The 20,508-nt window shown below is 38.3% G+C and overlaps 1 protein-coding gene across 1 annotated transcript in view; it reads right to left on the bottom strand.

Moving 5' to 3' along the window:
• Positions 1 to 1,429: 1,429 nt before the first annotated feature.
• The window catches only part of SNX24 (sorting nexin 24), a gene marked incomplete at its 5' end in the record, with an annotated part of 44,011 nt that continues 24,932 nt past the window's right edge, over positions 1,430 to 20,508 (bottom strand). The window contains 4 exons of the mRNA XM_010135802.1: positions 1,430 to 1,500; positions 6,150 to 6,214; positions 7,054 to 7,086; positions 8,248 to 8,342. Coding sequence (XP_010134104.1) covers positions 1,430 to 1,500; positions 6,150 to 6,214; positions 7,054 to 7,086; positions 8,248 to 8,342 — 264 coding nt within the window. The remainder of the gene's footprint in view (positions 1,501 to 6,149; positions 6,215 to 7,053; positions 7,087 to 8,247; positions 8,343 to 20,508) is intronic.

Below are 20,508 nucleotides of genomic sequence, written 5' to 3'. Positions count from 1 at the left end.
GCTGAAAGCTTTTCTGAAGGTTGAACCTGCAGACGGTGTAGGGAGTTCTGCTACCTGAACAAGTGCTGCAGTCAAAGGCCTACGTTTTTTTTATACAAGTCCCAGCTCTTCATCATTCTGAAGCAGCTTTAAAACAGATTTGGCTGGCAGCAGGAGGCAACACATGTGTCCCCTGGATCAGACTTCTGTTAGTGTCTAGCTCTGCTGTTACTGCTTTTGTGCAATGCTCCCTTCCTCTGATGAGCCCAGTGGCTTACTGGCTGTTGAAGTACACTGAATTTTTTCTCCTGGGACATGCACTGTATAAGCCTAGCAAGATCAGATAGTATGGTGCTGAGCGTTTTAGACGAGCAGACACCCAGGAATTTTCTCATGCTTCACGTGGAGATACCTGTGAGATCTATCTACGATGACCCAAGCTCAGAGGAATGTCTTCTCTGACTAGAAACACACAAAAAATTAACTGAAGCAATACATTCATGTTCTAGTAATTTATTTTGTAATGTCCAGTAGCACACATACAAATTTCCAGTTAAATTTGAATAAATACATATATATATAAGTGTGTATATATATATGTATCAGTTTTAGTTTTACCATTTAACTACTTAATCATACTCTTGCTTTAGCTTACCACAGAGTTCTATGCTCTGTGACTTACAAAATGTTAAGATATGGAATACAGTTCGCAAGTTGACATGAAGAGTAAACATACACACAGATTAGATGTCATAACGGAATGGAGATGCATAAATGCCGTGTAAAAATCTCCTGGCATATAAAATAAATTAAACTGAAATCTAGAAAATTTCCTGAGAGAGCTATGTAGTTCAAAACGTGGAAGAATGTTTTCCAGTGGAAACTTTCCACACACCTGTACTGTCTCTTTTTCAACCTGATATTAAGGAGCAGATTCAAAATAATTTAAGATTAATGAGCAAAATACTTTTAAGTTGCTTTCAATTTCTTCTTGCTGTAATTTTTTTTTTCTTTTAGCAATTTCTCACATGCTCTTCAATGTCAGCACTTTTAATTCATCCACTGCCAGCAATGGGTAATGTGCTGGGAAAAATCCTGGTTTAGTGTAGTTTGTGATAGAAAGTATAGAAATAATTAGTAAAGCTTTCAATTATTTTCAAAGGTTAGTGTAATTCAGTGTATGACTTTCAGCTTTTAGTGTTGAATACAGCATGTCAATATATGGAAGGTATCAATAACTTCAATACTGTTGTTTCCATATCTTCATTTTTTAAAAGCAGCAATTGTAGTGACACTGATTTTATTTAAAAAGACATAATGCTTGAACTTAAACTGAGGATGTGACTCTTGCTTCTGAGTATAATTTTCGTGTCACAGAATTTTGTTCCTGTTAATTTCATTAAACATGACTCGTAGACTTGCTTCAGCTTCTTCTAGCCATGCATCACTTCTACCTGGGCAGTAAATGAGGATAAAATATTCCATGTAGAATGCCTTCTATAACTACGTTTGGAAAGTCATCTAAAAAAAAAAAAAAGGAAAGAAATAAACCTTGCTTTCTTATCTATGTCAGTACAATATAAATGTTTTTGTGAAACAGCTAGGTAAGGCTGTGTATAGTTTGGGTTACTGCATCACTCAACTGTTTACCCGTGCTGGGGATGTGCTATTAGTAATGCTGTTTCAGCACTAAAGCCACTTTAGTGTAGCACTGGGCATTGCATGAATGTGCTGCCAGATTTGTGGCTTATTGATTTAAAGGGGTGTTCTAATACTTAATGCTGCTAGGCTCCAGCTCTTTATCTGAATCTTTTCTCACAAGGAAGATGGATTACACTGGCAATTCAATTTCTAACAAAATCTCAATATTCTTGAAGAAATTCCAAGATTGCTACTGGGAATACTTCAAAGCTGTTTTTCCATTGTGGTTTACAGCAATGTTTAGACTGAGAAGACTTGAGGATGCCTGTACAATCAGACATGATTATTTGGGGCAGGAAATTCAGGCTGTCTAAGCAACATAAAATGTCACGTGTTACAGAAAGTCGTCCTAAAATATCTGAAGGAAGAAACCCACTATGTGCTTACCACAGATGTAAAGGAAACTGGAGCTTACTTTTCACGTTGGGTTCAGCATGAAAGAATTACCTGATAGAACACAGTGATAGACCCGTGCGGAGGAGAGGCAGAGTGCACATAATTTTCAAATGCACGAACTTCTCAGAGTTTTTAATGAAGGGTTTTCTTACATCATTGAGCATTAAGGGTAAGAAATCAGAAACTTCTTGTCACATCTTAGAATCTTAAAATTGCTAGTACACTAGGAAATAGATTTGCATAGAAGAAGAGACTAATTCTGATACAGAACTTCCCACATTAATCAAATCTTTCCTCCACTTACCAACCTACAGGATATTAAAAAAGGGGAGATGCAACTTTGATAAAAATCATTTGATACTTGATAAATAGATAATCTAAGAAGTCTTGCCTCTGATTCTTTTGCTGAAGTAATTTTGGATGTGAAAATATTAAGCAAAAAGTAGACTTGGACTCAGTAAGAAAAAAATAATCCTTATTAGCTTAAAGGTGTTACAGGTATTAAGGTGATTCCAATGTATTAGGATGCGATATTTTAGGATGTTTTAACAAATCGCAGCCTCCACCGTAAACAATAATGCATAATTCTCCCCAACTTCTCATAGCAAGTCCTCACTATTAATTACTTGTTGATATTTTGAATCCAATAATACTTCCTCAAGACCTGCAAGCTCAGCTATCCCAAATCACCCTGGTGGAATAACCCTATGCTCTTGTCATTAATGTTATTAAAAATACACTTGTAAGGGCAATCTGATGCTTTCCTTCTAAATTAAATGCTGCAGTTCCATAAACCAGTTTTTACTGGTTCTTCTATAACATACTACATATAGATATACATAATATATATATGGATGAATGAAAATTAGTATTGGTTAAAAAAATGATACAACTTTACAGCATCAGATCTACTGTGAGGCTTCACTGCTTAAAAAAACCAAGCATATTAAATTTTAAGTTGAATGTATAAATACACTGAAGCACAGTCTTGCAGTTCTGTGACACATGACTTAAAGAATTGTCAGAACAATTTTCAAACAAGTGACAGTAAATCTGAGATTCCATTTTTTTAGCTTCTAAGGTATCATTTTCAATCTGCAGCATTTTAGATTTTTCCTTAATTTTTCTTTAGAATAATATGTAATTTCTTTTTCAAAAAGTGATATGCTTATGCGCTCAGACTGTGTTTGTTAGATACGTGATGAAAAAGTGAGCCTGAAAATAAAAGAGTTTGTTTTTAACTGCGATTCTTAGTCTTGGAAAGTTGTCTTGCAACTCAAGTCATGAAAATATTTGTTAAGTTCCAGAAACAACTATTTATTTTATTAAAAACCTACAAATACAGTTTCCTATTTTATGGGAAGATGTTAACACAGGCATTCCTATATCCAGGGAAGACTAACTCCACTTCTGACCCAAACACCTGTCACAGCTGACCTTCTTCAAAGAGAACATAAAATGAATAGTTTGTTATTCGCTAACAGACGCTCACTTGGTCATAGTTTGAACCCTGGCTGCTTCCTACAAAGCAATCAGAATCTGTCAAAGTAAGAACTAATCTGAGAGAGAAAATCTTAGAAAGCTCATCTGCATTTTCTCTGTGCTGCAAACTAAAACCAAGAAGAATTAAAGGTAACAGTATCTGTGTAAAGCTTAGTTTCTTTCTAACTAACTAGACTTGAGTCAACTAGTGGAGCTTCTACAATTACCACTTGTGTTTTTTCTTCCTTTTTAAAACAACAACTCATGTTATAATTTGTGTTTTAATTCAATATGTTAAATAACAACTTGCAAATGAGTTTTATATTTTAGGGTCTTCAAGTACAAAGAATATGCAGCGGCCATACAAAAATCTAAATACTGTGTGTCAGGGCCAAAAAATGCCGTGGCAAAAGCCTGAGAAGCCCTTTGTTTCAGATGTCATTAATGAGGCCTACATAACATTTAAACATGTCATTAGAAAAGGCGTCTATCTTAATTCAAGTAAAGAGCTACTTAACAGAGTAGTCAGCAAATTCATAATAAAGTTCCTGATGTTTTCAGGAAAAGGAAGCTTAGCCTTACTTGGAGTACACATTGGGGAAGGAAGATAAATACCCTCACAGAACTGCAAAATCTTGAGTAGAAGTCTTAGAGCAAAACTTTACATGTGCCCTGGAAACATTAAGCACTGTGTTCATTCTTCAGGAAAACTGTAAATGAAATCCATTTTCTCTCTCAGAAATCATATGGAATTAAATGATGTTCATAATTTACACTGTGCTCTCCAGGAATCCAGGTATGCATTGATTAAGAGGAGCACCAAGCAGTAAGATTAATACGTGCAATGTGGGTCACGCTAAGTCTTCGTATAGGTGGCATCCTGACCAGCTGTTAGCCAGAGGTAACTCTGGGGGTGCTTCTGCTTTACTGCTGTCACTGGGTCAGGAGTGACCTTATGAAGTGAACATCTCCTCTTGCTGTGCTTTTGGTTCATTGATGTGATTTGCACCCCAGCCTCAAATGGGCATTCAGTCCATGTGACCAGACTACTGCTAAGTCAAAGTAAAAGCTAAATGAACCTGTAAGCTGTCTTCTAATGTGGACCCAGAATGTGGTCACCCAGAATCTCTGCACTCACAGTTTTACTCCAGAACTGCAGCTTTTGAGTGCAGTAAGAATCTATCAATACTCACTATTCAGTATCTATCAATGATCAATCCTGTTGGGCCACTCTACTAGCTAGAGTGGACACTGCTTGCAAGAGGGACTGTTTAACTCTCTCGAAACACATGAGCCTAGTCCCCATGGTTTTGAAAAACAGCTTGAAAAGACAACAGAATCACAGCACAGTTGCAACGGGAAGAGATGATGGTGGTCATCTGGCCCAACCCCCTGTTCAAGCAGGGTCACCTAGAGTCCGTTCCCCAGGACCACGTCCAGATGGCTTCTGAGTATCTCCAAGGAAGGAGACTCCACTGCCATTCCAGGCAACCTGTGCCAGGGCTTGGTCAGCCTCACGGTCACAGAGTGTTTCCTGTTGTTTCTAATGTTTTTGTCCTGCCACTGGGCACCGCTGAAAACGGTCTGGCTTTGTCTTTTTTACACCCTTCCTTCACGTATTTATATAGATCTGGAGAACATCTCAAGGAGGTACGCTTCATGGGCTAAGCACCTACAAGGAAACAAGTGTTCTTTCCTCAATTCACTCTTAAACATTTAATGATTTTTCAAGGCAGCTCAAGAAATTACTCTTGATTTCAACACAGTATTTTGTAAAATCAAACAAAATGCCACATTAAAAAAATAAAAATCTTAATTTCCATCTCTGGGAGAAAATTATCCCTTGAAAGCATATTACATTTTTAATACAAAATTTAGTAGAAGTAACAGTTTGAACAACTAAAATGACAAAACCAGGAGGAACACACTACTAAAAATGTTGGGTCCTTTTTTTTTTGTGCACACATTTAATTTAAGGCAGAGAATAAGTTAGCTGAATTAATAATGCAAAGAACTTTAAAAAAAAGAAAAAGGGTTTATAACAACCTATTTTAAACACTCTTGAACTATGTATTAGAAGATGAAGGCTAATGTAAATGTCCCGTGAAACACATCAATTATACTTAAAGTATACATTCTTCTTTTTTTCTTTCCCGTAAAGAGCTCTAGAGGTTATAAACGATAAGAAATAGTAATAATCCAAATGGAGATGCAAACATGCTTGCAGTAGACAGACCGGTGTTCAGGGAAAAGGCACTTACAAACGACTGGGCCTCTAACTCAAATCCTTCAGGCAAAACAGCCCAAAGGGTCAACAACAAGAGAAGAAAAGCAATGTTCTTCTTCTTTTGATTTGAATTCCCGGAAGGTTTGTCTGAGACAGCAATGGGGGAGAAAATTCTACCCTTTTATAAACTACCCACCCCACTTAGTGTTTTAATGGTTTCTTACACAAGAACTATTGTTTTATTGGCAGGTTATTAGATTTTGGACCAGTGTCGTTTGACTAGGCTGGTATTAATAATAATGTGGTTTATGCGGTGCAGGGTCAGATCAGTAAAGTGCTGTTAACAGATGACAGGTTTGATTACCGTTGGCTTTAGGCAAGACATATGGATCCCTTAGGAACAACAGCACAGGCTGGTGGGACAGTTTGCTGGAAAGGTCAAGAACAGGGATGTCAGTATCAAGGGACAGCAAACAGAATATTCTACAAACTAGCTTTGATAGAGTGAGGTGTTTGAGCTGTGCAGGAGCCAACATGTTTCTGCACACCAGCACTACCCAAAAAGGGCAGGCTCCATGTCCAGGGAGCAAAGCTCACCTTTCCTCAACCTCACAGCTTACAGCTGGCTTTGAGACCTCCTGATCTGCTTTGCTCCCTGGTACTTGGTGTAATTCAGGCTACAAGATCACTTACAACCAGGCTCCCACAGGCTCTTCAGGCCACCAAACAGACTCAAAATTTCACCACGTTCCTCCAGCCCCCAAAGCAGTTGCTGTCCACCTCACCCATGGAGAGAAAGTCCTTGGAAGCTACTCACAAGACTGCCTCCCACCCTGGTCATGGTACAGATATCCTCCCCAGCCAGCATCAGTCCTCTCCACTCTGCTCTGTACATGCACGTGCCAAGTACAGCAACGTACAAAGCTCTATCAAATGCAAAGCGCAGAACCCAAACCTCTAATTCCTACTGCTAAAGCTTCCTGCTATGAAAAATACACTTCAATGGGTAAAAGACACTCCTAGAAATATTTCAGAGCTAGCAGTATTCTCTTAGGGTTTTATAAGGAATTTCTCAACACATGCATAACGATGCCTATTTCATGCTCCAGATCTAGCACAGCTGATGGAAGTACTCATAACATTTAATAAACACATCTAATTTTTACGCTAAACTACTGTTATTGTCAACTGCAAGGAGCAAGTACAGTAAATGCCAATAAAGTTGTTTATTAATCTGGTGTCCTAGGAAGATCTGGAAACAAGCTCACCTTGATTCTTCAGATTCTGTTTCATCAAAAGAGCTGTAAGTAAAGTGAGAGGAAACTTTGGTTACCAGAAAACAAATTCTACCATTGAAAAAACCCCACAACCATCAAAGGGAACAAACTTTTTGTTGTCAGAGGCTGCATGATGCAGTGTGATGAAATGAATGTGGGAGATCATAAAATTTCACAACAACCACTACTTGGAAATGACAGCATCCATTTTACTGTAACAGATTCACAAGGAATATCTCTCTCTCTTTCTCTCTCTCTCTATCTATCTATCTATCTATCTCTCTATCTCTTTATGAAGTGATGGGCTACAGTTCCACTGAGGGTGTGGGCTGATGCCATTAACTACAAATGAAAACACGTCTGTTCGCTTCTGAATCTGGAGACTGCCCTGGGCCATAGACACCTCAGAGTGTAACACGGCCTCAAAATTACCTCGATTTTTTTCAACATGCCTTCTTACCACTGCAGTTCCACACAGCCTTCCCCACGCAGGAAAAGGGCCACATAGCTTTTCGGGAGCAAGTCCTGGTAGCGCTACTGAACTATCACCTATGTCAGCTTGCATAGCAAAAATCATTCTTCCTACAAAGTGTACAGCTGCAGATGGTAACAGTGCTTCCCAGTTGCACTGTTTTGGGTATTTCTGTAGTCACTTACACGCATCGTACTAAGGCTGTCTTCTCCTGCCCTGATCCAGAACCCTTCCCAGGGGACAAGTAACGGAGCCATTGGGGTAGATGTCACCAGAAGGGTGAAAGACACGATTTTCAAACACACGGAGGGAGATTATAAAATGATCACAGAATTAACTTCTATTTTGTGCAGATACTACGACCATAACACACATGCAAAAGCTTTCTATGCAGCTTTAGTGAGTGTTTATGAATATCTTACATTTCAATAGATAGTTAAAATTCTACAAGAAAATCATATTTTTCTCATCCAAACTCTCCTTTGCTTTCCAAGAATATTACATTAAACCTCACTTCTGTCTTTGAACAGGCTGGATTTATTTTACCACCTTTTGGGAATATATATAAACATACTTCACATGAACCTAATGCCCATTTATTTTATAGCGTTAGAGTTGGCAGCAAGACCGTTTTAAGTCAATGGAATTGCATCAGCACTGAGTGGATATGGGCCTTTTGGCCTCCATGTATTTTTCAATAAATGAGAGCTTACCCACAACTTTCTGCCTTTGGCAAGGGAGGTACATGGCGAACATTGAGGAAATCAAGAAATATTTTAGGGAGTTCTTCATTTTCTAAAATGACCGTCTGTAAAAAAGAATAAGGCACAAAACCTCAAGATTTTTAAAAATTTTAGATCTCACACACTATTACTCAAGCCAGCAAAACATTTCCCACTTGCAACACATTTTGATTCTTCTCCATTGTTTTACACCCATTTTGGAGTCCTTTACTTCAATAAGAAAACCACAGTTCTTAATGAATCACATATAAATACATTCAGCGTATGCTACTGCATTCTTTTTCACCTGCCATCACTGGTGCCAAGCTAGATGCCTCTCAGCAGAGATGTCTGCTTCTGAAACTGAGTTATTGGCATGCTCATTTGTGAATAAAATTCTGTTTACTTAAAACATAAAATAAAGCAGATACAGGTCAGTGCTTTCACGTTCACCTCACAGAAGACTCCTGTCTGGCACATCAGTGGAAAAAGGAAGTCTCCACTTTGTGCAATTTTATTAATGCATGCCTTCGTAAATGCTAACAAGGGAAACTCTTTGCTTGGCTTGACAGAACAGCTTACAACATATTCCTTTTATCTGCACTGTGACTCCTCTGACCAAAGAGCTGCTGGCTAGACCTGCCACATTCTTCCATAGCAATGACATAATGGCCCGACTCCATTCTCCTTTGGTTTTCCACTGATGAGATGATTTACAATTTTCAGTAAATTACTTACAAGTACACTTAAAAATACGTAGCAAATAAATGAGATGCTTAGGTGCATGTTCATAATGAAAGAATTACTTTTAAATGAAACAATAGCTCTCTGGCAGTTTCACAGAAGCAGACCAAAAATAATCATTGGTCTTTGACTTTCACGAGGAAAACAAAACAGTTCATGAATTCATCCAGTGTCTCAGCTGAAAGATTAAGCCCCTATATATTTACTGTTCATACTGCCATACATTTTGGTAACTCACACACTTGACGTGCAATGAAAGCTCTTCCCTAAAGAGCTTTCCTTCATAAAGGCCTGATCCAGAGTGAACATATGCATGGAAGAAACTTCACTAGATTTATAAATAAAACGACTTGTACAAATAAAGCCATCCATGTTAATTTTCACACCTAATGTTAGGAGAAACAAATCTGGAGAAGAAACAAGACTGGTGACAGGAAGAAACATTACTGTGCTTACATTCACGAGGTTACTTATTCCTGCATGTGTATTCCTTTATATTACAATATCAATAGGGAGACACAATGGTATGCAGACGATAACAGGAGCACAAAAAAAAGCTAGGCTGGAAGAGACATCTAAAGGTCATTTAGATTTTGTAGCCAGTTTTATAGTAAATGGTTTGGTTATTTGTGTAATGAAAACCCAGTTAGTGTAAAAATTACATAAGATGCGCGTAGACTTACAGAGAAACACATCTGAAAACAAAGAGAGTTGAGAACTGGTTCTTTTTTGTTTCATCTGTAATCTGAATGCAGAGTCTACATATCATCATCAGCTGAGGCCATCACCAACAAGTTTGAAAAAAAAGAAGAGGGAGAACGCAGCTTTCCAACTTCTCTGTTCTAGATTTTAACATGTAACAAGCAGGGATATCTGAAATGGCAAGCGTTAAGCCTTTCAGTTCACCTCTACATGAAGACGCTGCATTAAAAAATGCCGCTTAATTTGCATTCTGCAAAATCAGCACTCTGCTGCTGCAAAATTCGTCCTGTTCTGCATTCAGGTTATGCACAGAGGGAGGGGTGGAAATGGATGCATATTCAGAGGGTGTGTGAATTGCATAACAATGCATACTGTTTGCTCAAATAAAACCATCTTAGTAATTATATGCAATGAAGAGCTGCAAAAAGTTGTATAAAGATGTTTAAGGACATCCAGTGCTTATATGCAGCCTCATACTTATACCTCCTCACAGATTTTTTTCTGAAAGTTGAGCTGCCTGCTGAGGCTGCTGAACAGAACAGTGGTTGTCATGGAAGAAGAGAAGGATACATCACTGTATAAAAGGAAAACTCCGACAGCTCTTACAAACCTATTTGTTTCTACTTCCACTCACTCCGGATTAGTATCTCAGTCTATTTCTTCCAGGTTTTTTCACCACATGCATCAAGACAACCCACCTCCGGCTACCCCTGCCCCAATCAAGTATATTTCACAAAGAGATGTAAGGAAATAGCATCTCTTTTAGTGTGTTAATCCATGTAGTTTGGTAACTGCCAGGAATTCTTCTTTAGTGATAAATAAAGTTGAAAATGTAGAATTTGCAGAGAAGCAAAGGCAGTTTTGCACTGCACTGTACTTCGGATGCCGTCCCTGTTGACTGGGAATTTTGTCGTTTTCAGAATTCTATGAAGGAAGGAACAACTGCATTGAACAACAGAGGAATTTTCAACTGATGTAATGATGTAATGTAATATGCATTTTAAGGAATTAAAAAATAAATGAAGGTACACATTAATTTTACTAAGGGGGCAAATTATCTTCTGGCTTGACTTCATCAGCTTTGATACGAAAAAGAGCTGTCACATAATTCAGCCATTTAATACACACGCTAGAAACCACAGAAAAAGAGAAAAAACCCGGGAACGACAACAATAACAAAACCCCTCACCCACAATGGATTGTGTCTGTCTAGCTGTCTTTCCTGCCTCTAGCGATGGCCCAAAGTGGATGTCCAGAGAAAAATGCAAGCATTCTCAACTTTCTAAGTTGTTAAAAAAAAAAACCTCTTATATCAGAAACAAATGTTAACATAATTGGCTTAATTTCATTGGAACAACCCATAACACAACAGATTTTTGAATTCTGACTGAAAATTTGTAAAAAGCACACACTTTGCAGACTTGGTGATCTTTAAATAATAGCTGAGCAGAAAAGGAACCAGCAGGTAAACTCTGTAAACTGCCATTTGTGATGCAATGTGCTCAACCGTAGCCTTTGTTCAAGTGAATAGATGACATTGCCTTATAAACATGATGACTACCTTGTCTGCTCTACAATCAGAATTTTATATATACATATATATCAGAAGATACATATTTTTCAAAGAAATAAAAACTCACAGTTAGTGTGTTAGTAATGTGGATTTTTATTTCATCCACATTCTACCAAGATCATAGCTGTGAGTTTCAGATAGGGGCCTCAAAGTGCTAAGTTAACTAATTTAAGAAGAAAAACAGCATGTGTATTTCTTTCCTAAAATAAATAAAACCACCCAAAACTAAAAGACCTAAGACAACCTCTGGCAAGTGATTTGGGAAGTGACTCCAAAAATACATTTTTCAAACTCATTGATTTCGGCTGAACTAAGAGTAAAAAGTGCCGTATTTTCTTAGAAAATTGTAAAGGGTGTTTATCTGTTACTGTCACACTTTAATGAGCTGCTTTGTGCTTTAGGAAAAAAAAAAAAAAGCACAAGGGAAAGCCTGATGTTTACATCACCAGAAATGTCTTTTTCATTGAAAGGGTGCAATTATTATTATATAACACAAATCACAAAAATCCCAATTTTTCTACCTTCTCAGTTTCATAAAATCATGTTCCCTAAGGATGTCATTGATTAGTTGCACATGTTCTTTCAGTGACATCTGAAATACTTAATTGTCGGTTATCTTTTCTCCTTCAGCAAGTAAAATACAGTCACAAAATTGCAAAGGGACTTGTTCTGCCTTAACCTTAGCTAGATGCCATCATGCAGTGGAAAACAGTGCTAAAATATCACAGGATAATGCTCTCCAACAAGGGAGACATATAAACAGCATAATGATTTCCCACGAGTTTCCTTTTTTAGAAAATTGTCACTAAAGCCAGGGTAAATGGTGACATACCTTCACAGAGGACACTGCGAAATCGAACACTGGCATTCTAGTTAGGTCCAAACCTACTCATCAGCCAATTATAACAGCAACTGAACACCTTGCTGAAAACCTGAACAGGACCACTTTGCTAACCTTAGGAGATCATGCCAGAGGAATGCATCAACTTCACAGATTATTATTGTTATTGTTGTTGTTGTTTTTAAGGAAGAAAAGAATTAAAGATTTAATCTCCTACAATCATCTACCATACTTTCTTAAGGTTGCTGGAACAGTTGTTGGAGGGGGAGAAACGAGAGTAGGGAGATGAGTTATAAGGTTTTTAAGAGTCCTTACAGACTTTTCCATTCAGTCGGGTTTAGTTTGAAATGCTGTACTGTTAGGGTGAAAAAGTTCATGACAGTTTTTTCCTCTCTTCACAGGTAAAGATGCTTCACAATACCTAATTCAGTGGTGCAGCTAAAATGGGGGAGAAGAAAATCAATACATTCCAGCTACTGTAAGTAGGCTGTAGTGTCAGTCTCCACTGGGACCAAAACCCACATCTTTTAGAACACTTTAGAGTTTATATTCTTCTATTAACCTGCTTTTCCTGAACTGCTTTACACAGTCCCATGGAATGATAAAAAGGTTACCAAAAGAACACATTAACTAAAAACCAAGTAGATGAAGGAACTAGACTTAAGAGCAAGCTTTCCTTTTTTAAAAAAAATAACAGCAGATACAATAATGTTTTATATTACCCATTATGAAGAACTGTGAAGAAACTCACTGCCTTCCTCAGTGAGGATGTTATTATAGGTCATCAACAAGAATTCTTTCTAAATAAGTTGTCACTTAAATTGTCATAGTAAGGACTCTCCACTTTTCATTACTACCAGAAATAATCGCTGATGGGCTGGAGTTTATCAAACATGCTTAAAACTTTGTATAAAGATACAAGAAGCATGAAAAACACACACACGACACAGAAGAGATGCTCCATATGGAGTAGCAGCTAGCTAATGGTCCCTGGCATATCAAAGGGAAGTCAACAGTAAGTGCCATCTACACAGTGAAGCTAGAAAGGAAACAAAATATTGACTGTAGATATTATACACCAAAATACTTCCAAAAAGATCCTAAAGTTACTATCTGAAAGTTAATGTAAAGTCACAAAAGTGACTAGAGGCATAGAGGGGAATTGCACCCATGAACCTCAAGACTGGAAACTCCTGGACCAACTTTCAGATTAATTTGTAACACTTCCAGTGAGCTTAAAACTCTACAGATATCGCTGGAGTGACAAATACATCTACCACAGCATTCTCAAGCTACACAGAGGATAAATGAGCTAGATGGAAGGGAAGCCCAACAGGTTAACGACCACTGAAAATACGTATGTAGAACGCCATGACAGCATCTATAAGCTATTTATGTTTTCACTTGAGTCTTATCTAACCTAACTTTAAAGCACTTTACTAATTTTTATTAAAAATACTACCACATAAGTTTTAAGGTAGCCAGTACTTTAGCTAGAAAGCTAGTTAATTGCACATTTGCAGTTCCAGCTAATATTCAACTCCTAAGTGCAGAGCAGATTGAGGCTAAGTGTACAAATATAACCCATTTGATGTGCAAAATACAGTATCGATTTTATTTTGGAAAACTGGGAACATAATGCAGTGGGAGCAAACAGTGAATCTCTCTGCAGAAAAATAGGAGACTAGACCTTGAAAGATTAGAAATAAAATGCAACAGACTAGTTTCTTTGAAAAGTAAAAATGAAAGGAAGCAGTCAATATAATTTCCTGAAACATTGCTCAAAGGACTGGAGGTTAAGACAAAGTTAGATGAGAAATGAAGAAATCAACAGAGCAAAAGGAAAAGAAGCAGACGGGCAGGATGAGTTAACAATATGAAAAACAGGTAGTAGGAACAAGAAAGACTTTTAAAAATAAGTAACAGAAAAAATAGTGCGAAGAGTAAGTAGATCCAGTAATGACAGAGAAAGGCCAAAATAAATGGTGATATTGAGAAGATTGAATTGAAGTGTTTTTAAAAGTTAACGAACCACTAAGACAATGGACAACTAATAGGTATTTAAAACCATGTCAATAATGCTGCTGATAACAAATAGGTGCAGGAATAGCTTAGATAATAAGATGTTTATATATCTCAATCAGTATATACAGAAAATACACATTCCAGGACAGAAAAGAAACTAGGCAGTTATGCTTGGAAAAAGTCTTCCCAAGAGTACAGGGGAAGGTGTGGAAAAAAGAACCACATTTACAACTCACAGTACAATACCAGATAAAGCAGAAGAGGTTTAAACTTGCAGTACTGTTTTCTGAAAGCTTAAAGGAACTAAATACAAATATGCTGTAAGGAAAAAATAACCTCAACAATCAGGTTGCAAACTGCAACACCTGGAAAGGTTGAAAACTGGTTTTTGGGTTTTCGCAGAGTCAGGCATTGCCCTCCTTCTATGATGAACCTTGTGCACTGAGGAGGAGGTAGCATGGGAAAAAGAAGCAAAAACCCACAGCAGTATCTCATCAGGAAATTAAAGACTATCATAAATAAATAATCTATTTTAAGGTGAATAAAGCTGGTACTGAAAATGTTGATTCTAGATTTTCCAAATTTGCAAGTGTTTCTTCAATCCCAAGACCGTTCCTCTAAATATTGAGGTTTAATGCATGTTCATGTCTTCTTAGTATGTGATAACCCTTTCTTATAATCATAGAATCATTTAGGTTGGAAAATACCTTTAAAATCATCGAGTCCAACCATTAACCTAATACGAACAAGTCCATCACTTAACTGTGTAAGTAAGTACCATATCTACAGACTTTAACACACCGCCAGGGATGGTGACTCTACCAATCCCTTGGGCAGCCCATTCCAGTGCTTTACCACCCTTTGGGTGAAGAAATTTTTCCTAATCCAGTCTAAACCTCCCACGGCAAAACTTGAGGCCATCTCCTCTCATCCTATCACTTGTTACACCTCACTGCAACCTCCTGTCAGGTAGCTGTAGAGAGTGGAAAGATCTCTCCCTCAGCCTCCTTTTCTCCAGGCTAAACAAACCCAGTTCCCTCAGCTGCTCCTCATATGACTTGAGCTCTAGACCATTAACCAGCTTCATCGCCCTTCTCTTGGACAGGCTCCAACACCTCAACGTCTTTTTATGAGGAGACCCAAAACTGGACACAGTACTCAAGGTGTGGTCTCACCAGTGCTGAGCACAGGGAAACAATCCCCTCCCTCCTACTGGCCACACTGTTGCTGATACAAGCCAGGATGCTGTTGGCCTTCTTGGCCACCTGGGCACACTGCTGGCTCACATTCAGCTGGCTGTTGACCAGCACCCCCATTTCTGTTTCCATCAGGCAGCTTTCCAGCCACTCTTCCCCAACTTGTAGCATTTCAAGGGGTTGTTGTGACCCAAGTGCAGAAGCCGGCACTTGGCCTTGTTGAGCCTCAGCCCATCAATCCAGCCTGCTCACAGCACCCCCAGGTCCTTTTCTGCTGGGCAGTTTTCCAGCCACTCTTCCCCCAGCCTGTAGCGTTGCAGGAGGTTGTTGTGATCCAGCTGCAGGAATCCAGCATTTGGTCTTGTTGAACCTCATACCACTGGCCTCAGCACATCGATCCAGCCTGTCCAGATCCCTCTGTAGAGCCTCCTAACCTTCAAGCACATCAACACACCCACCTACGATGACTTGGTGTCACCTGTGAACTTATTGAGGGTGCACTTGATCCCCTCACTGAGATCATTGATAAGGATGTTAAAGAGGACAGGCCCCAACAGTGAGCCCTGGGCAATACCACTGGTGACCGGCCGCCAGCTGGGTTGAACTCCCTTCACCACCACTCTCTGGGCCTGGCCATCCAGCCAGTTTTTTACCCAGCCAAGAGCACACTCACTTAGGCCGGACCATGAGCAGCTATCATCAAACCATCAGCACTCACCGCTGCTGGGTTTGAACTCTGAATGCTCACCATATACTTTTGGAGGTTTTTTGGGTTGTTTTGTTCTGTTTTGTCTTTTTAGGATCCTCTAATTGAGGTGATAAAATACACAGAAGATTATTTGCTTGTTACAAGTCATCATGATCATGCAATGCTCCTTCAATTCCTTTGAGGAGACTAAGTGAACTCACTGAAGGAATGCCAGGGACAGAGGACCGAGCTGGAGGCTGACCTGGTAGGCAGCCAGCACCCCCATTTGCAGGCAGGGAAGACAAAGGGGTTATGAAGAGATGATAACCCAACACTTCTTTCTTGCAGTCAACGGTGAGAAGTTTATTTTAGAAACACGCACATTACTTAAAGATTTGAAAAGACAAATAATATTAGGACAAAACAATGATAGAACAGAAAAGAGTTAATGGAACGCAGCAAATATTTAAAGAAAACTTTAAACATCACATGGAACCAAATATTGTTTGCCTTGTTTTACCTGTATTTAATAAAAATTACCCGAGAGAAAATATATTTCTGAATGTAAAATAAGAGTGAAGTGACTGTCACTTCAATTCACTAGAACTTTTATGTAGACATGCTATGAGATATATTAAAGTAGTTCACACTTCATCAAAACCGCTGCTTGACAGAGAACACAGTTTTGGTTTCAGAATGGCTGCAGTGTTTGCATTTGCGTGTTTACTTTCTAGACATACCAAAGCACAGGAAAATATTTTTTCTCCTGTTATTATGTTTCATTTCAAAAAAGGAGTTTGAAAAAAATTGTCACCTATTTCTGCACAGAATATGTGTACTGTCTTTCCTGTACTGCATATTTTCTATCATCTACTGTATCTATGATTGTGAATAGTCCTTTATAAGGAGGAAGGCTATAAGCAAGCCTGAAGAGAAGGCAGTGATTACAGAACTAAGCTGTACTCCATTCTTCAGAGTGAAACACAACAAAATACTACCATCTCAGCAGCGGGAGAAACAGAGGAGTAGCTCTGCAGCAGGACCAACTTTCTCTTGATCCTCCCAAAAGCCCACTCTCTGGATAATGCCATAGACTATTCTGTTCAGATGCAGATGTTGGATGGGATGTTGGATTTTTTGGTCAGATAATGTGGTTTTGGTCAAACAACACTGCCTCATGAGAACTGAAAAAGCCCATAAAAATACTGAAATAGTATTTTAGATACAATATATATAATATAAGAATAGCCTTGAAATAGCATTTTCACTTCTTTTTTACTTCAGAGAAAATGTGCCACAGCTCTAACTCAATTTGCTGGTTTTGCTAGGAACAAGGAAAGAGTCAGGTGGTTGATGAAGACTAAGTAAGTTAGCTATGAAAACAAGTCTTGCTCTCCACAAGAATGTCAATTTCATGGAAACGTCGTATCAAAAACCTAGAAATCATCTGAGAATGGTTTCCTCATGTCCATTGTTTCCACGAGGTACTGTAACAAAAACGGTATTCCACTCTACAATAACTTCTTATTTTGTCTCTGTGATGTTTTCTGTCAGAGGTTTGGATCAGAGTAAACTCTTGAGAAATGATTCGACATTCCCTTTGAAACTAATTAGACTAAGCAGCAGGTACCTACTCCAAAGTCCAAACAAAAGGATGTAGAAAGCACAGGGGTTTCACTGCACCTGAGGTTAATGAACACATGGTGTCATTTTTGCAGAGGTAAATAAGGGTTAACATAGCTGACATAATCAGATTTATACGGCAAGGTTTTGGGGGTGGGGGTGGTTTGTTTTTTTAGTTTTGAGTGTTGGTAGCCCTTTCAGCACAAAATGCAGTGTTGGATAAGGTCTCTAGGCTATTTTGCAATGTTGGAAGAGTAACTGCAAGGAAATAGGTAAGCCTAATTTTAAAAACTCTGAAACCTACATTAAAGTTTAATCAGCTTAACAGGAAAATACATTACACTTTCAAGACACTTTCTTTTACTTACCTTTAGCACAAAAACAAGGTAAAAATCAGTTTGTTTTATTCTGAATCATTAATATACTAACAATTTACTCTGCTATCCTAATTCTGTAGTCCATGAGATGGTTGCTTTCACAAGGGAAAAGAAGCACTGAGTAAGTTTTGACCATTAAGAAACTCAGAAATGAGAGAGACAGAGGTGTTGAGGAAAACCAGAGTCAGTCCTAACAGTATAAATAGATACCACAGGAACAGAACAATAGTATCAGTGCATTTATTTTAATTTGTGAGAGCAAGTGGCTTTCTTGTAGAAACACTGTAACAGAAAAAACCCTGTTTAAAAACATGCACTCTTCTCCATCCCATTAAATTCTGTTTGTAATAATTCCTATGTTTAAAACATTTCCCTAGCCCCACAGGAAAGAAAGTCCCAATCAGCATGGAAGAATGTGGTAAATGCTGTGCTGACAGCATTAGCCATTGATCTAAAAGAATCTGTTTTCTGAAAAACTCACTAAGGTTTGTTCTCTTTGAAAAACATTCATAAAGAATTTCTACGCTGGATTGAAACCAGCAGGTTGAAGTTAAAGATTCAGACAACCTCTTCTCGCCTGCTTATGCTACAGAAGCAGCATAGCGAATGGTTGAGATGTAGTGACATCCAACCATATGGATATTAAAAAAGCTTAGGCAGCATTGCATAAATTGCACAAGCAAGTTGGAATCGATGTTGGAGAACAGAAGTTTGAACGACAAAGCACGACATTTTTTAACAGACGTTAATGTGCATGTTTAAATTAAATTCTTGAAAATATCTAGCTACTAACTGCTGTGAGAATACTTTGTGTCAGAGGCCGTAATTCATGGATTTTTTTCATTAAAAAGGAGGACAATATAAGGGAGATGGAGGATAGCAAAGCAATCATAACGGAGTAAATTTATTTTATTTTTCCAAACAACTTCGGAGCAGGAAGATGCTCAAGACACCATTCAAAAATCAAAAGTAAGCACTTCCAGCAGTAAGAGTCGCTGCAGAACAGTCAGGTGGGCAAGGAGGACTTTAGTTAATGTCTTGTCAAAATATTTCACTGGTCCAGTTTTGTCATCAAGAGGCTAAGTTTGTTACCTCTCATACTATGGCATTTGTGGATCTTGACAGATGGGTTATTTCTATGTTAAAACAGATTGATCAAGGACTGCACCCCCCTTCTCAGTACCACTCACCATACGACTCCTCCAGAAATATGACTTTAAATCATCTAAAATGTTTTGTCTTAGAACAATCATTCCTATGCTCTGCTTACTGAAACCCTCTTCTCTCATATATCTACATTTCATTAAAATCTGTCAAACAATCAAAGATCTTGTTCACATCAAATTTTTGCATCAAATATCCTTTCACATAAAGTTTCAGGAGAGCTCTCTTCGTCTCTCCCCCCACCCCCGCACCCATTACAGCAGAGGTCCAAAGCAAATTATTAAATTCTTTACTCATCAGCAAAATGAAGTTTGCAGAATCAAGCCCAGTATGATTTTGCAGTATGACTTTATCCTGCTAAAAAGTCAAAAGTCTTCACACAAGTAGAAAAAAACACCTATAAATAAAACGTAGCCATTAAGAAGTGTGTTGTAGAGCCCGCAATGCTATATTCTGGTTGCTCTTTACAATCTTTAAGTATTTTCTTGCTCACGGATTCAACCTGCAGAGGGAATTAATGTTACCAGAAGTGCTGGAACTAGTCAAAGCAACTCCCTTTCCCTGCAACCATACAAATCCTGCTTTTAGTTTGCATAGAGATGCTTACAGAACTTGCAAGGTTTTCTCTGCTTTTTCTCGCAAAATAGCCCAACCCCACGCAATCCCCAAAGCCCCCTGTCCTTCCTTTTTCACTCCCGCCACCCTGGCAAAAAGCCTCACCTCTCGTTCAGAGAAATGAGCATGCCTTGTTACACGCTGCTCTGTAACTATAGGAGCAAATCAATAGCAGCTGAATGCCATCTGCTTCGGGCAGCAGAACAGCACCAAAAGTGTGAGCAATGCATCTTCCCTTATTGAAAGGTTATTTTATGCAAGTAAACAATTCATCGTCTTCTTGCACGCTTGATGCTCATTTACCACTTTTGATCAATAAAATATGCAAAACAACAAAAAAATTGAATCCTAAGAGTAGTTCTGATGCCAGTGTGATAGTTAATCAATATCAGGTCTCTGTTCAGTAAGGCAGGCAGTAGGGTAACTCCTTTATTGTATGAGCCCAGGAAAAAGTGTGGAAATGTGTCTTGTAAAATGCAACAAGAGAGTGAGAAACACAACTTTTATATTGCAACTTTAAAAAAGGAGAACGAAACCTGAAGCACTGTTTTAATTGTATTATTTCTCCCTCCTTAGGCAAAGGGTACTTATCTCGGCTTGCCTGATCATTTGTTGCAAACATTCTGCTGTTATGCTGTTGGTAGAGCTGTACTATCATTAACACAGATATGTGGTTAAATTGTAGACGTTACAAGACATACTTT

The sequence above is a fragment of the Buceros rhinoceros genome, unplaced genomic scaffold, assembly GCF_000710305.1.
Source record: "Buceros rhinoceros silvestris isolate BGI_N320 unplaced genomic scaffold, ASM71030v1 scaffold6590, whole genome shotgun sequence".
NCBI lineage: Eukaryota > Metazoa > Chordata > Aves > Bucerotiformes > Bucerotidae > Buceros > Buceros rhinoceros.
This window is presented reverse-complemented; position numbering and strand designations above follow the sequence as displayed.